Consider the following 18,137-nt stretch of genomic DNA (forward strand, 5'->3'; position numbering starts at 1 on the left):
ATTAAATAACCTACCATAGATGGAAATTCAGTTTGCATTTCTATTTGCTAATAATTTGAATTGAAGTTGGGTTTTTTTGTTTTTGTTTGTTTGTTTTGCTGAAATTAGCAGGTGAATGACCCTCACAACAGAACTCAGGCCAAATTAATAAATTTGTTAATGGAGCCTTTCCATCTCAGATTTAGGATTTTAGCTTCACTGATGTATGAAACTCTTTTGAAAAAATATTCACACATATATTATAGGAATTAGGTATTCTCTTTTAAATTCTCCTGAAAGCCAGTGTTGGCTAATAAAACTAACTGCTCCAGAACTGATATAAGTCAGCATTGTATAAGTCTGTGATATATCATAATTTTCACGCTTCATTTTACCCTTAAGGACATTGTCAAAGGGTCATTACTTTTTTTTTTTTTTAATTAACTTTCCAGGAGTTGCTCAATGAACTGCAAAAATTTCTGGAAACTGAAAAAGATGAATTAATTTCAGAAGTTCCAAACCCCCCTCCCAAGAAAATTCGACTACAAGAACTAGAAGATGGGATTGATGGGATGGATAATCTGAGTCAAAATGGAGAGGGAAAGATCTCGATTATTGAAGATGGAAGCATTGCTTCCAAGAACTCAAATTTAAATGTATGCAATGTATGCCTAGGAATTCTTCAAGATTTCTGTGAAAAAGAGTTCATTAAAAAGGTAAACAGTTTTTTTTATTAATGTGCGATTCGTAAAGATTTTCAGTTCTAAGGCCTAGAATTCTTGTATCCAAAGGAACAATGCCATTCGTTTCAACTTGTTTTACACAAATGGATCATTAGAAAGTTTTCTTAATTTTTTTTTAAAAAGCCTACTATTCTCAAATTACCTTTTTATCAACATGTCTGAAAATTAATGAAATGTGTATCCATGTATTTCAGTTATGAGTGCTGTTCAATTGAACAAAAATGTAGCAGTTTTCCCTTTGCTGTTTAACATAGCTAAGGAGTTAGAGAAAAGTTCTACTTTAGTCATACCTTTTAGTGTCTAGAAAAGACTAGTGTTACAGCTTTGAGGAAGGTACATGATTGAAGGTGGGATTGCTTTTTGTTTCCAGGTATCAAGAGTGCCTATTTGGCTTTATTTTGTTTAAAATCTTTTCTGAATTACCAGGTGACTTAATAGAAAAGTATTTTGACATTCAACAGGTTGTTCTGCAGGTGAGTACTGGCTCTTTTGGCACCTTGTGATATCAGTCCTCAGGGTCATAGTTGGCAAATATTTGATTTCAGGATGTTTGTGAGAGTTTCCTACTCAAAGGTAAAAGTTTAGAAGTTTTGCAGTGTCATCTCCTGGACCAAAAATTCATGTTATGAAGATTAGTGTAAAAATTTCAGCAATTCCTGGGAATTTATATAATACTTTTTTATGTAATAAAAAATACTTTTTATGTAATACTTTTTTAGGTGTGCCAAAAGGTTGAGGCCTCTGGGTTTGAATTCACCAACTTGGTATTGTCAATCTCCTTCCCACCACAGCTATCTGTAAGAGAGGTAAGGTCATTTACATACATAAAACTATATGTGAAGTACACAATAAAAATTTCTAAAAAAATAGGAAAGTATAAATATTCCTTCCCATATTATATTTTCACATTTTATGAATTTATTGAATGACTGAAAGCATTACATTATTATAGTTGCTTAATGATGTTGAGTGAATGGATGAGAAAAGGAATTATTGGTTCAAGTTAGTTTATTCATCACAGTACTGCCATCTTTTTAAAGGGTCCTAATTCAGTAGCAACATTCATTGAGCGGTATGTTGGTCAGAGAAAGATATTTGACCAGGACTTCAGAGATCTTTTGGTGCAGATGTATGTGTTTTATAATGGTCCTAGGATAAGATCATTTTAATTTTGATGAGCCTTCTCTTTTCCAGAGTAAAATATAAAAAGACGGCACCTCTTTTAGTCAATGGAAAAAGGGAGAGAAATAGCCTCATATTTATTTTAACTTTTTTCTTTTGGTAAGTGAAAAAAATAATAGTAGTCATTATTGTAATGTTCCTGTGTGTAGAAACTCATGTGAAAACACAAAACTATCTTTGTTAATACTGTTAAATGTAGTATAGAGAGAATGGCCTCTGTAATCTCAAATTATAATGAGCTGTAAACACATCCATTTATATGTATGAGGTATATTTTCCCTAAGAATCCCAAAGCATCACCTTACATCTTATACCATCATTTTCTTTGGGTGAATATGTTTATTAGTCCCTAAAAGGCTAAAGATTGACTTAAGACTTGTTGAGGCTGGATAAGTGATAGAGAAGAGCTGGGAAGTGAAAAAGAGTAGAGTGATTTTAAGTAGTATCTCTGTTGATGACAAGATAATGGAGCAAATGGAAGAGTAAAGGCAGTGATAATGATAATACTGAGGTTTATAAACACTTAAAGTCATTTTCTAGTCAATCATCAGTGCATTTCTCACAGATAGGTCATCTCCAGGGTCCAATTTTGGTGGAGAAAAACAGACTTCCAAAAGCTAAGTGACTCACAAAAGCTTTCAGTGTTTGAGTAACAAAAATAGGAAAAGAAATATATTTTCTAAGTGTGGTTATATATCTTACTACCAATCTTCATCTCAAAGTTTATATTTTTACGTTAAAATTTGTATTGTCCATTTTTACCACATGCGATGATTTTAACAATATTAACTTAATATTTGTTGAATACTTATGAAGTATTTATATTCCATATTAGAAATAGAAGATGCTGTTTTAAAAAATAGAATTATTCTACATAAACTCTTCTTGCTTTTGTTTATTTATTTTTGGCTGCGTTGGGTCTTCGTTGCTGCGAGCAGGCTTTCTCTAGTTGCGGTGAGCAGGGGCTACTCTTCGTTGCGGTGCGTGGGCTTCTCATTGCGGTGGCTTCTCTTGTTGTGGAGCACAGGCTCTAGGCACGCCGGCTTCAGTAGTTGTGGCTCGCAGGCTCTAGAGCGTGGGCTCAGTAGTTGTGGCTCACGGGCTTAGTTGTTCCACGGCATGTTGGATATTCCCGGACCAGGGCTCGAACCCACGTACCCTGCATTGGCAGGCAGATTCTTAACCACTGCGTCACTAAGGAAGTCCTTAAACCTACGTTCTTATACTTGGGTTTAGAAAAACAACTGCCAAGTAAAGGATGAGGCAGGAGTGGCTTGAGCTATGTTTAATTGGAAGATTGGGATTGACATATACACACTACTATATATAAAATAGATAATTAATAAGGACCTACGGTATAGCATAGGAAACTCTACTCAATACTCTGTAATGGCCTATATGGGAAAAGAATCTAAAAAAGAGTGGATGTATGTATATGTATAACTGATTCACTTTGCTGTACACCTGAAACTAACACAACGTTGTAAATCAACTATAGTCCAATAAAAATTAAAAAAAAAAGAGTTGTGTTTATAGCGATGGCTTAGGAGTTTTAGTTAGTAGCCCAATGAGAATTATGGGTGTGATTAGATAAGTTCTTTTGATTTTCATCCAGATATTAGAAGTATAGTATCTGAAAAGATGAAGGTGACAATCCTTTTTTACTCAGTGCTGGCCATTCCTAGAGTACCATAGTCAGATGGAATGTTCTACTTTAGGAGGAGCAAATACAAATGGGAAGGCATTTTGTAGTAGTCCCCCAAACTTGTGAATATGTTATTTTGCATTTTTAAAAAAGGGACTTGGCTGAAGTAATTAAGGTTAAGGATGTTGAGATACAGAGATTATCCTTAATTATCTAGGTGGGCTCAACCTAATCATGTGAGTCCTTAAAAGTACCCTTCCTGGCTGAGGTGATGGTAAGAGAAAAAGGTGATTGTGGAAGAATGGTCAGAGAGATGCAGTGTTGCTCACTTTGAAGATAGTGGGAGGGAGCCATGAGCCCAGGAAAATGAGTGGAATCTGAAAGCTAGAAAAGGCAAAGAAACAGGTCCTCCTAGCCTAGAGCCTCCAGAGAAGAATATGGCCCTATTGACCCAGTGAGACCAGTGTCAGGCTTCTGACCTAAAGAACTGTAAGATAATAAATTTGTGTTTTAAACCACTAAATTTGTGGGAATTTGTTATAGCAACAATAGAAACAAACACATTTAGATGAGTGCATTTAGAATGTTGGAGACATCTGAACCCTGGTCACAGGAGCTGCTGCCAAAGGAACTTGGGTTATTTAATTTGGAGAATAGATGATTTAGTGGGACAAATTTGCCCTGCTTAAATATTTGAGGGGTTTTCTCCTGGAGAGAGAGTAATTTTCAGCTGTAAGGAGGATTATCCAAAACAGGATAGACTGTTTTCAGGAATGGTGAGTTTTCTGTCACCAGAATGTTTAAGCCAAGGCTGGGCAACTACTTGGCAGAGATATATATATAAGGAAGTTGTGAACCTATAGTTGGTTAGACTAGAGACTTTGTTCAGCCTTTACAAACTTCAAGATCCTATATAGTTTTAAGAAAAATATTTATTATAGTAATTTTTAAATGTTACCTTATATTCATGATTGATTCCTCTAAACTCCTACACCACATTACATAATTGCCACACTAAAATTACCATAGAGTGAATAACCCAGACTTATGCTAATATTAGGCTAACCTGGTATTGATGGGAAAAGAGCATTCCAAGTAGGTCCTTTTAAAAGTAAGCACTTTAAAGTCCTGTTCTTCTAGATTTATCTTTACTAGTACAGTTCAGTAGGGGGCAATATTGTACTATCAGTTTGGCCTACTGGCCCCACCTCAGGAGCAGCGTGCGGGGGAAACAGTTGTTTACTACTGACTTTTTTGGGTTTTGTTTTAAATTTTTATTGGAATATAGTTGATTTACAATGTTGCGTTAGTTTCTTCTGTGCATCAAAGTGAATCAGTTATACATATATCCACTCTTTTTTAGATTATTTTCCCACATAGGTCATTACAGAGTATTGAGTAGAGTTCCCTGTGCTCTACAGTAGGTCCTTAATTACTATTGATTTTGAATGTTAATTGTCCCTTAAATGTTACTTTGGTCGTATGAAACACCTACTTCTCTATATGCAACTTGGTACAGTTTGAGTTTTATTTGTCAAATCAAAACCTTTTTTCTCTCATTTGTTATACTTTGTGATATTTCCATGCTTTGCACTGAGTACTATAAGTTATACACAGCCCTAGAAAAGTAGCCAAAAGTAAAAGCAGTACCATTTCTGTGGTAGCAGTTTACATTTACAAAGTTGTTCTTTTCTTAAATTCTGACAAATGGGTATTCAAAAGACTTTGGATTTTTACTTAAATCTGTGTGGTCTTAACCAGTTTGGGACCATCATCTCATTAAGAATCTAAAGAAAGCAATGGCTCCCTTGTCCTAAAAATGCATGTATTCAGAATTTTGCATGTATTTATATAGGCCTCTTAACTCCCAGCCATTAACCTAGGATCTTTCTTAATTGGACACTCCAGTAATTTTCCCCCTCTGTAATTGATTGATGTGCTTACTTTTTCTAAAGGCAATGTTTTTTCTAATTATGATTAGCTCATAGTGCAGAATTTGATGAAATCTCTTTGACTTAAAGTACAGAGAGCTACACTTTCAATTTCATATTGTATGTGTAGGCCTGAACTGGCTATCTTCATTCATTAACCCAGCTCTCTAATTTAGCGTGCATATTTTCTACGTTTGATTCATTTTCCGTGACTTCTCAATTTTTATTTTGTATGACAAACACCCTACTTAAATCAGTTTTTGTTCTCTCTTACCCACCATTTAGTACCAACTTAAGGTTCACTTCAATCGATAAACTTTCTGAGCTTACTAAGGAGTTTTCAGACTTTGTAACCCTATTTTTTGGTTAGGTTAGTTAGTTAAGACTTGCTTCAATCTTTAAGTGGTCCATTTATCCATGCAAAGCATTTTTACAAGGTTGCTGAATGAGGCACTGAAAAACATGCAAAATTATAGCAATCACTGTCTTGGCCTCTTAGGGAGTTTTCAGTAGATTCTTTATGGATGGGTTGGGGGGATGTAACCTTGCTGATGTTTTGCATATACAGGCTGCAACATTTTAAGCCATTCAGAGAACATGCAGCAAACCCATCTTCCTTATGAGAGGTGACCCCAATAGCATACCTCTGTGAGCACAACATCAGTATATGGAAGTCTGCATGATCAGAATCACAGAATCATAGATCTGTAGGAGACTTGGTGACCATCTAGCCTCATTGAAAAATGACATGTATATGGTTGTGATTTGTCAGAGCTCTGGCCATGCCACCATCTCAGGTATAAATCCCTTAAAACCTACTGAGAATCTCTGATGGAGTCCAGGAGTTCCCAACCTTTTAATCTCTGAAAATATAACGGATCCCCAGTGTCTGTGAATTGGAAAGAAGGTATGTTTGGATGATTTTTTTCAGCCTCACAGATTGGGATTACTTCACTAATCATATCACTCATCTCATGTGAAGGGGGGAAGACCAAAGCTTGCCCAATGTGTCACATTTATTGGAATTTGGGTGTGTCTCCCTCATTCACGCTCTTTTTTTTTTTTTTTAATCCACACCATCTCTCCATCTTTTATACTTAGGTGTGTTTTATTTACTTAACTACCTTGGCTCTATGGGCATTGCCTTTTCTTAACTACTGCACTTGTTAAGCCATACACTCGAGAAGGATCAGGGGACAAAAGAATGATAAAATCTAGGCAGAGCTGTTGCATCAGGGGGAACATGGGACTAGACATGGGAGCAGGTTCAGGATTCTGTTACTCCATCTACAATTGGGACGTGTGTTCCAAGGAAGAAAGGATGAGTGACCTGTGATTAGTCAAGGTCTTTGTAGAACCCAAGTCCTGGTTAGTTTAGGGTGGGCAGTCAGCAGTCCAGCTGTCAGGGAGTCAGAGCAGGTATTGAATAGGTTTAATAAGTCACTATTAGAGGGTACAGTTGCAGGGAGACCAACAAATAAAGCAAGAACCCTTTCCTGAAGTCACTGAGCCTTGTAGCAAGGAAGAACAAATCATATTCCCGCAAATGAGATGCCATGGTGAAGTAGGACAAGGAGCAAGGCTAATTCTAAAAACCATCACAATAATGTACACTGGATTCAGGAATGCAGTTTGCAGAGTATTCAGACATATGTTTAAATACTTGAAGATGCGTATGTTTACTTCCTAGCTTTGCTTTTTCTTGGCCTGAACCAGCTAAGTATAGGCAGAGGAGGCAGCAAGAAAGAAAAGGTTGCTATGGCTAATCCACCAGTGTGGGTGGTTGAGAGGTAGCAGGGTGTGTTAAGAGCATGAGGCAGCCTTAAAATTTTGAAGTTTATGTTTTAATTTGTATGGTCTTATTCTCATGAATTGTCACATTTTGCATCTTTAAAATTTTTAGTGAGAAATGGTTATATAACAGAGTTAATAGGAATGCAAGATGAAGCAAATCCTTTTTCTATTTCCCCATCAAATGCAACATATTATCACATTGCTACTTACCAACTGTTGAGTTCCTTACCAAACTTTCCTTTTTTTCATTCAGTTTTAGGACTGCATGGCCTAGTGGACTAAGTTTCAGAAAAAGGGAGCTTCTAAATTAGACTCTATTTCAGATTTCTTTTGTTACATAGAGAAGTCATCTCAATTACCCTTTTTGCTGAGATCACCACCATGTTTTAGACTTACTAATTCTCAACTACTAAGTTATTATTTTTGAAAAATCATTCATAATAATTTATATATATAATATATGTATATAAAGTGATGGTTTATATGTGAAACAGCCACACCACCACAATGTGTGCTTATGTTTTAGGAGCAGTAAGATACAACCCCTTTCTTGGAAAAAACAAGGGGCAGTAGCTGCCACCATTTATTATTTGTAGGACAGTGTGCTGCCTGTGCTGTCTCATTTAATCATAACAACCCCTTGAAGTAGGCAGTGTTATTATTTCTATTTTACAGATGATGAAATTGAAACTCAAGGTTACACTGCTAATAAATAACAGAGCTAGGAATTAAACGCTCATGTATCCAACTCCAAAGTATACGCTTTTGATTATTGCTGTGCCCTACTTACTACCTACACTGTGATTTGGTCAGATAGATATCAGAAGTGGGTTATTGTGTATCTGTGTTTACAGGAGAGGCTTAGTCTAGGTTTTGACCTTTACACTCAAATGGTATAGTATCTTCAAAGTTAGGGAAAGGATTCTTGGTAAAAGTATATATATGTATGTGGAACCAGAGCTCTTGTAATATCTTAACAAGAGTAATAATTTAACAAACATGATGATAAACCACCAATTTATTTGGTGATTCTCTAAAATTACGACTTTGAAAGTAAAATTAAAATTACATTTTTTAGCACTTTCCCACCACACTTGAGCTCAAGTTTTGTTATCGGATGATTGGAATAGGTACAGAAGAGGTTTTAAATCAAATACCTTTTTATAGCAGATGTCTTAAAACAGAGGAATTTCCATTCACTTTTGTAAGGAGCTACTTCTGTTTTTCCTTTAATCTTAGGACAATTGATAGGTGTGTGTGATGATGAATTATTATGTTATTCCCTTAATAATTAGAGGTGGGCATGTCAGGATTTCAGCCATGTCCTTTTGTCATGTGTACTTCCAGATATCCAAAAAGAGGGAGCTGGTGCCACCCTGAAGTCAGACAAATCCAACTTCATTATTGACTTCTCAGAAATCTCTTCCTTGAGAACTAGTACTGCTACTTTCTTATTGATAGTAGTATTGATTAATGGTAGTGCTACAGCTGCTCCTGCTTCTTTTTTTAAAAAAAATTAGGTTGTACTGCTTAAAATATTGGATGTTATCTTTACAAATCTTTCCTTTTATTTTTTAAAATACTTATTTATTTATTTATTATTTTGGCTGCACTGGGTCTTAGTTGCAGCACGTGGAATCTTCGTTGCGGCACATGGGCTTCTTAGTTGTGGCATGTGAACTCTTAGTTGCAGCATGCATACGGGATCTAGTTCCGCGACCAGAGATCGAACACAGTCCCCCTGCATTGGGAGCACAGAGTCTTACCCACTGGACCATCAAGGAAGTCCCACAAATCTTTCCTTTTAAATGAAACTTTGTTTTTCCTTACCAGTATTAATACAGGATCAGTATTAGTGGAACCTATTTTCTAGAGTAAATACCATTCAAGGAAATGGTATCTGAGAATTTTTTTTCCTAAGAAAAACTGGGTATCTTTTTCCTTGCCATTATTTTTATCATGAAGAGTTATCTGATTTTTTTAATATGATAAATATCTTTCAACCAATTTGGATACTTATCGTTTATAAAACTCTCATGTGAAAGGCCTTAGTTTAGCATTGGATTGTCAATTCACAGTGTTACTTCCTTTTTATTGCTTGTAGCTTTGGGTTTAACAGTTAGTGGGTCGGAGATCAGATGGGTGTATGGCTGTCTCTACAACCTTGACGAGAGTGCTCAGAGCAGGTACTGGCAGAAGGAAGAGGGCAAGTTTTTTATTTAAGAGGTATATAATTATATAAATTTTTATTTAAAAATTTATATGTATGGCAAATTAAAGAGTCATATATTATTTTTATTATCATTTAAAAGCTATTCAGAGAACTCCCTGGTGGTCCAGTGGTTACGACTAGGTGGTTTCACTGCTGTGACCCGGGTTCAATCCCTGGCCAGGAAACTAAGATCCCACAGGCCACGCAGTGCAGCCAGAAAAAAAAAAAGACAAAGTTATTCATATAAGTAACTGTTAAAGTATTGATGTGATTGAAACTCTTGATTCTTTTCTCTGGTGGAATCTCAGTTTATCTCTGAGGTGGTTGTTAAAATGTTATTGTGAGTATCTGGGCAGGTATAATGTGAGGGGAACTAATTTGTGGGGAAAAATAAAATGGATTTTATTTAGATGTGGTCATGAAGTATAAAAAAGGAAATGAAATAATGAAATAGATGCGTTGGTATCAACACAGGTAGCCCTTTTATTCTTATATAAAGAATCATGGGCTTCCCTGGTGGCACAGTGGTTGAGAGTCCGCCTGCCGATGCAGGGGACACGGGTTTGTGCCCCGGTCCGGGAGGATCCCACATGCTGCGGAGCGGCTGAGCCTGTGAGCCATGGCCACTGAGCCTGCGCGTCCAGAGCCTGTGCTCCGCAACGGGAGAGGCCACAACAGTGAGAGGCCCGCGTAACACACACACACACACACACACAAAAAAGAATCATATCACACCTATTAGAATGGTTATTATAAAAGAGACAAGAAATTGCAGGTGTTGGAGAGAATGTAGAAAAAGGGGAACTCTTGTACACTGTCAGTGAGAATATAAATTGGTGCAGCCACTATTGGAACACAGTATGGGGATTCCTCAAAAAATTAAGACTAGAACTATGATATGATCCAGCTATTCTACTTCTGGGTATTTATCCAAAGAATACAAAATTACTAATTTGAAAAGATATATGTACCCCTATGTTCATTCAGCATTATTTACAATAGCCAAGATATGGAAACAACCTAGATGTTCATTGAAGGATGAATGGATAAAGAAGATGTGGTATATATACACAGTGGAATATTACTCAGCCATGAAAATAATGAAATCTTGCCACTTGCAACACTGTGAATGAAACTTGAGGATATTATGCTAAGTGAAATAAGTCAGAGAAAGACAAAACTGTATGATTTCACTCATATGTGGAACTTAAAAAAACAAATGAACAAATAAAACAAAACAAAAACAAACTCACAGGGTACTTCCCTGGTGGTCCAACTGTTGAGAATCCTCCTTCAAATGCAGGGGACATGGGTTTGATCCCTGGTCAGGGAACTAAGATCCCACATGCTGCGGGGCAACTAAGCCTGCGCGCCACAACTAGAGAACCCACGTGCAGCAGCTACTGAGCCCACACACTCTGAAGCCCATGAGTCACAACTAGAGAGAAGCCGGCACACCACAACGAAAGATCCTGCATGCTGCAACAAAAAGACCCGACACAGCTAAAAATAATAAATAAATATTTTTTAAAAACCCCTCCAAACTCACAGATACAGAGAACAGATTGGCTGTTATCAGAGGGAAAGGGGGTTGCAAGATGGATGAAATGGGTGAGGGGGGTCAATTGAATGGTGATGGATGGTAACTAGACTATTGGTGCCAATCATTTTGTAGTATATACAGATGTCAAATTATAATGTTGTACACCAGAAAGTTATATAATGTTATATACCAATTTTATCTCAATTTAAAAAATCAGGGCTTCCCTGATGACACAGTGGATAAGAATCTGCCTGCTAATGCAGGGGACACAGGTTTGATCCCTGGTTCGGTAAGATCCCACATGCTGTGGAGCAACTAAGCCCACGCACCACAACTACTGAGCCTGCGCTCTAGAACCCATGAGCCACAACTACTGAAGCCTGTGTGCCTAGAGCCCGTGCTCTGCAACAAGAGAAGCCACCGCAATGAGAAGCCCGTGCACCACAACGAAGAGTAGCCCCCACTCACCGCAGCTAGAGAAAAGCCCGTGTGCAGCAACGAAGACCCAACACAGCCAAAAATAAATAAGTAAAATAAAAATAAAAATAAATTTAAAAAACTCAACTCATTAAAAAAAAAGAATCATAATATAAAATAGTTTCTATTTAGAATTCAGTTCACATCTAGGATTTAAATTTTTTGTGAAGCTGGGGTGTTATGTGTGTTGATAATATTTGTTCATTTGGTATTATCACTATAAATTCATATTAGAAACTGTGAGAGAATGATTTTAGTGAGACTTTGGATCGTATTTCTGAAAGCATTACCTGGTAGAATCTCTCCTTATGAAGAAAGTGGGCATGTACACTCAAGTCCTATTGAATAAATCAGTAACCAGGAACGAATGCTAAATTGGTATTCCAAAAGATTTTTTTTTTTTTTTGCAGTATGCGGGCCTCTAACTGTTGTGGCCTCTCCCATTGCGGAGCACAGGCTCCGGATGCGCAGGCTTAGCGGCCATGGCTCACGGGCCGAGCCGCTCCGCGGCATGTGGGATCTTTCCAGACCGGGGCACGAACCCGCGTCCCCTGCATCGACAGGCGGACTCTCAACCACTGTGCCACCAGGGAAGCCCCAAAAGATTTTTTTAAATGCAGACATATATCAGGGCACTTCTTTTGGATACATTTTTATTCATGATGCAACCTGAGTTATTTTGTAAATAAGATTAAGATGCACCACATGTGTCTTTTGAAGGGCTTTTAATCATACTCACTACAGGTATAGTGTAATGAATCAGAGTGAGTGTTCAGATAAGCAATATTCAATTAGCATAGAGACTCTTTTTTCCTGAGCTTGGATAGCTTGTTGGACATCTTAGGTAGTCTTTTTCCAGTTTGTTTTGTCTTTCATGTTTCTCACATTTTAAGTAATTGCCTCATAGGAAACACAGAGATTACATGATGTGAGTCCTTGAAGCTGAAATCTATCCTGGAATAGAAATATTTTCATTTTCTTTTTAGCAATTTATGTTATTATATTCATCAGCATTTAACTCCTTTCTTCTCACAGATAACCACTGTCTTTACTCCGAAAGCTAGAGTTGAAATGGGCCTGATTTTGCACTTTATATAAAATGGAATCATAACATGATAAATCTTTTGTGTCTGGCTTCTGTCATTTGATATTTTTTTAAAGAGATTCATTCATATTGCTATGTGGAGCTGTAGGTTGTCATTGCTGTACAGTATTCAGTTGCATGAATATACTGCAGTTTATTCATACTACTATTAACGGATATTGAGGAGTTTTCTAGTTTTTAGCTACTTTCAACAGTGAAACCATCAACATTCTTGAAGCTTATCCTAGTGCACATATGCAGGAGTTTATCTATGGTATATGCCTATGAGTGGAATTGCTGAGTCATAAGGAATACATTTCTTTGAGTTTATCAGATAATGCCAAACTATTTTCAAAGTGGTTGTACTAGTCTACATTCCCACTTTCATTTATTTTGATCTTTAATTTCTTTCAATAATGGTTTACAGTTTGCAGTGTACAGATTTCACACATATTTAAAATAATTTGTCCCTAAGAATTTCATTGTTTTGGGTGCTCTTGTAAGTGGAATTGGAGTTTTATTGCATTTTCCAATTTTTCATTGCTGATCTGTAGAAATGTAGTTTGGTTTTGCAGACTTGTAACCTGCAATCTTGCTAAACTTTTAAAAATAGTTCTAATAGTTTTGTTGTAGATTCCTTAGGATATTTGACCATGTTTTTTTTAATCACAAATTCAGTTTCTTCAGTTGATAGTGGGTTACTCAAGTTTCCTATTGCTTCTTCTGTCAGTTTTGGTAATTTCTATCTTTTGAGGAATTTGTTTCATCTAAGTTGTCAGATTTATTTTCATAAAGTTTTTCATAATGTTCCCCCTTCTTATGGTTTAATGTTTTATTCCATGACAATGGTAATGTGTGTCTTCTCTTTTTTTCCTGTGATCTGTGCAGCTAGAGATTTACCGATGTTATTGATCTTTTCAAAGAACCAGTATTTGGTTTCATTGATTAATTCTGTATATGTTTATTTTATATTTCATTGATTTCTGTTCTTTGTTATTTTCTTCCTTCTACTTATTATGGCTTTAATTGTTCTTTTTCTGTCTTCCTAAAGTTGGGAACTTAGATAGTTTATTTTGGGTTTTTCTTCTTTTGTGCTACAATAGCAGAGTTGATTAGGTGTGCTAGATGCATATGTCCAGCAAAGCCTAAGATATGTACTATCTGGTCTTTAACAGAAAAATGTTGTCAAGCTTTGCTCTAGGGGCTATAATAACCATCTTTATCTTAACTCAATCAGGAATATTATAATCTTACAACATTATATTTCTATTTTACTGTTCTTAGTGCAATTGTTGTATATCTGTTATGTCTGTATACGTTTTAACCCTACAATACTGTGTTATAATTTTTGCCCTGAAATATATATCGTTTAAAGAAGAGATGAAAACAGTATGCCTACCTATTATATTTACCACAAATTTACCATTTCTAGTGCTCCTCATTTCCTCTAGATCCAAGTTGCCATCTGGTGTCATTTCCCTTCATGTGACTCATGACCCCCACTGAAAAGACCCTCATTTTACCTTCTCCAAAAAAAATAGTCTTTTAGAGGAGTTAGGGCAGGTCATTCACCTGGCTAAATGAAGTGATGTGGGGGATTTGAAGAGCTACCTCTTTTTTCAAACAGATTTTCAGTCAAACTTCCTTATTTTGCTCCTTCTATCCCCACTTCCAGAATTCCATGGTGGTGTGTTTACTCCTCAGACTTTTGTTGATTGTGGCGTATCAGTTATGTGTGCTGCCAGTTTAGGATTCAGCTTTTTGTGTGTCTGTGTGTCTCTGTCCTTTACCACTCCTCTATCTGCTTTCCAACTTCCAGATTTCTAACTACACTCCCACTGTCCCCATCCTGATGGATTTTATGCTCTTTTAACAAATCTCATTACTTGTTGTTTTAGAGGATTAGCAAAAGTACATACCTGAATTTGATATTCTCTCTTTACCCAGAAGTCCAAATACATTTGCTTACTTTTAAAATATAATTTTTGCATTTGTCTCATTTTAATTTTTATTATAGTTACATTATTTTTATTTACTACATTAAACAAATTACCAAAATCAAAGTATACTGTCTAGTTTCTTTCATCTGTGAGGTTAGAAATACTTTTTTATGCTATAACAACCCTAATGGAAATCTGTCAATTTAGTTTTTATTTTACAAATTAATTATATGGAAAAATATGAAGAAAAAATATTCTTGAAGAAATTTTATATTCTTTTTTGGCAGTTAATAGTAGGGTTCATACCCAATAATGACCTTTACAATGTTTGCATATTTTAAGGTTATATAATGGAGGAGTGGTAGGTGGAAGAAAAGGGTAGAAAAAATTCATTACCAATTAGGCTCATGAGTATATTTACTAATCATTTTTGACATCTCATGAACTTAGGCCTTTTTTATTTGTTTAGTTATTTTAGCTTCTATTTTTATATCATATTGTACAAATTAGTGGTAGTATGTGAATAACTCATCACACTGCCATTTTCTAGAAGTGCACTTGAAATATCCCAGCCACCAAAGCCTTGTCATTAGATCTTGCCATTAGATAGTCTTCACCAAATTATTTGTAAGAATCTGTGGTTCCTTCTTCTTTTTCTCTCACTGTCTCTATCTCTTTCTCCCCCTTTCGCTCTCCCTTACCTTCCTGCCTTCCCTTGCTCCCTCCCTTCCTTCCAAATACTATATCAAGGTGTCCTAATAAAGATATTGGCAGGATTCAAACTGGACAAAATTTAAGGTCCAAGGGCCCCTGCCTTTCTCCTTTCCCCAGCGTCACACTGCATTTTGTTGTTGGGTATATGGTTTGATCTGCCTTGATCATTTGCCTTTATGTCTTGCACACCCGTTAACTAGCATTCATGGCTAGAAACTGGCCCAGTGCAGATGATGTTCCATTCTCAAATTCACAACAAATCACCTTCCTTAAACTTTTAGACTAAAACTAGAACTGAAAGTTTGGAAGGGGCAAGGCTTGAGGAAATCCCCTTTTTTGTTTAATGTGCATTACTAAACAGAGTTAGGAGACCTGCATTATAAAAAACAATTAACATTTTGGTATGATATCTCATTTAAACTTCCAATTATGCAAGAAACAGCATTCTCCCTGTTTTACAGACGAGGAAACAAACAACAAAAGGGCATTTAATTGCCCCAAATTACTTGCTGCTAAGTAGGAAGAGAACTTGAACCCAGTTCTTTCTATTTCAGACTCCCATGCTTTTTCCAGGATGCTTTTTGACCTCCTTCCCATCCTGCCTCTGACACTACTTAGGCAAGTTCTTGGAAAGAAAAAGTGGTAGGCACACTAAACCTTACCAGATCAGAGGAGTTTGTCATTTATTTGGAAAGATTTTGTTTGAAGTTTTCAGGACATTGTTTTAATAAATTTAGAAAGCCTCCAATATTAATACCTTGACACATAAGCTATTTCTCAAATTATAATAAAATTCATTAACTTGGAGAAAGATTTTTCTCTAAAAATAAGATCATGATATATGGGGTGGGGGAGGGTGTTGTGTGTAATTTTATAGTTTAAAAACATTCATTCTGTCATCACAGCACTTCTAAAGATAGCTATTGTATTTATGGGGAATGAGGTGTACATTTAAAATGGGCAACTCTTCTCTTGGAATTGATTAAAATTTTGATAAGTATTTCCAAATTGCCCTCCTAAAAGATGTTACCAGTTTACAACAGTGTATTACAACCTTGTACCCTTGCCCAAACTGGGTATATCATACTCTTTCGTATTCTAAACCATGCAAAAATTATCTTGTTTAATTTACACTTGTTTGATTTTCAAGTGAGGTTTCACATCTCTTTTGCATGTTTATTAACCATTGGGGTTCCTTTTTATTTGGTTATTTGGCTCTTTAAAATTGATTTGTAAGAGCTCTTTGGACATATGGTTATTGATCCTTTGTCTATTTTATTTCTTTCAGCCTGTCATTTGTCATTTATCTTTGTTTATGGTCATTCAACAAACTTAAATTTCTAATTTTTATGGAACTTTTCAACTAGGAACAAATTTCTCTACATTTTTTCAATTCTTTGTTTGGGCTTACAATTATTTTACAGTTTTCATCTCATATTTCATAAATTTATCCCTATGTGGGTTTTTTTAATGTGTTTTCATTTTTTATTTTAATTGTAATCTGAGTAGGTTTTTTTTTTAGTAACATTTTCTATTTGGTTACTAGGAAAGTAATGTGTGTATGTTTGTGTGTCTTGATATTTATCTTGTAACTGCCCAACTTTCTAGCCTCTATTATTAATTCTAGTGGTTTTTCAGTTGGTTATCTAAATATGCTATTACCTTATTTGCAAATAATGATCATTTTTCTACTCTTTTTTTCCTACTATTTATGTGTATATTTATTGTATATGTGTGTATGTATGTATGTGTGTGTATTTATCTTATAGATTGACTAGGACCTCCAAAACATGTTACATAATGGTAATACTAGGGACTCTTGTCTTGACCCTCAATAATAGGAATGTTTCTAGAATTTAAATATTAATTACGTTGTTACCTCTTTTCTGATACATACTCTTTATCTGTTTAAGGAAGTTTGCTTCCATTCCAAGTATAGGAAGTTTTTTTAATCAGGAACAGATATTTGCAGACATATTTTTCTCTTTTTAGCTATTATTATAGTCAAGTAAATGAATTGATTTTCTTGAACTTTTGTTGTTTTCCTGAGATAACATTTTTCAGTCATTTTATTTACATAAAAATTTGACTTATTAATATTTTATATAGGATTTTTACATATATACATAAATATGTATGTATATATGTAAATAAGAATAGCCTATTATCTACCATTTCTATGCTACCTTTGGTTTGGGTATTAAATTATGCAACTAGATTACATATTGGATTATGGTTTGAATATTAGATTATGTAAGCTAGTGGATTTAATTATCAGGCTTTCTATCGTTTTTTAAAATTTTTTAAATTTAATTTTATTTATTTTTTATACAGCAGGTTCTTATTAGTCATCAATTTTATATACATCAGTGTATACATGTCAATCCCAATCGCCCAATTCATCACACCACCATCCCCCGCCCCCCCGCGGCTTTCCCCCCTTGATGTCCATATGTTTGTTCTCTACATCTGTGTCTCAACTTCTGCCCTGCAAACCGGTTCATCTGTACCATTTTTCTAGATTCCACATACATGCATTAATATACGATATTTGTTTTTCTCTTCCTGACTGACTTCACTCTGTATGACAGTTTCTAGATCCATCCACATCTCAACAAATGACCCAGTTTCGTTCCTTTTTATGGCTGAGGAATATTCCATTGTATATATGTACCACATCTTCTTTAAACATTCGTCTGTTGATGGGCGTTTAGGTTGCTTCCATGACCTGGCTATTGTAAATAGTGCTGCAATGAACATTGGGGTGCATGTGTCTTTTTGAATTATGGTTTTCTCTGGGTATATGCCCAGTAGTGGGATTGCTGGATCATATGGTAATTCTATTTGTAGTTTTTTAAGGAACCTCCATACTGTTCTCCATAGTGGCTGTATC

General features: G+C 35.6%; 1 protein-coding gene across 1 annotated transcript in view; it reads left to right on the top strand.

Moving 5' to 3' along the window:
• The window catches only part of PUS10 (pseudouridine synthase 10), a 59,097-nt gene that overhangs the window by 2,246 nt on the left and 38,714 nt on the right, over positions 1 to 18,137 (top strand). The window contains exons 2-3 of the mRNA XM_007464142.1: positions 432 to 695; positions 1,442 to 1,528. Of these exons, the coding sequence (XP_007464204.1) occupies positions 432 to 695; positions 1,442 to 1,528 (351 nt within the window). The remainder of the gene's footprint in view (positions 1 to 431; positions 696 to 1,441; positions 1,529 to 18,137) is intronic.

The sequence above is a fragment of the Lipotes vexillifer genome, unplaced genomic scaffold (assembly GCF_000442215.2).
Source record: "Lipotes vexillifer unplaced genomic scaffold, Lipotes_vexillifer_v1.1 scaffold311, whole genome shotgun sequence".
Lineage (NCBI taxonomy): Eukaryota > Metazoa > Chordata > Mammalia > Artiodactyla > Lipotidae > Lipotes > Lipotes vexillifer.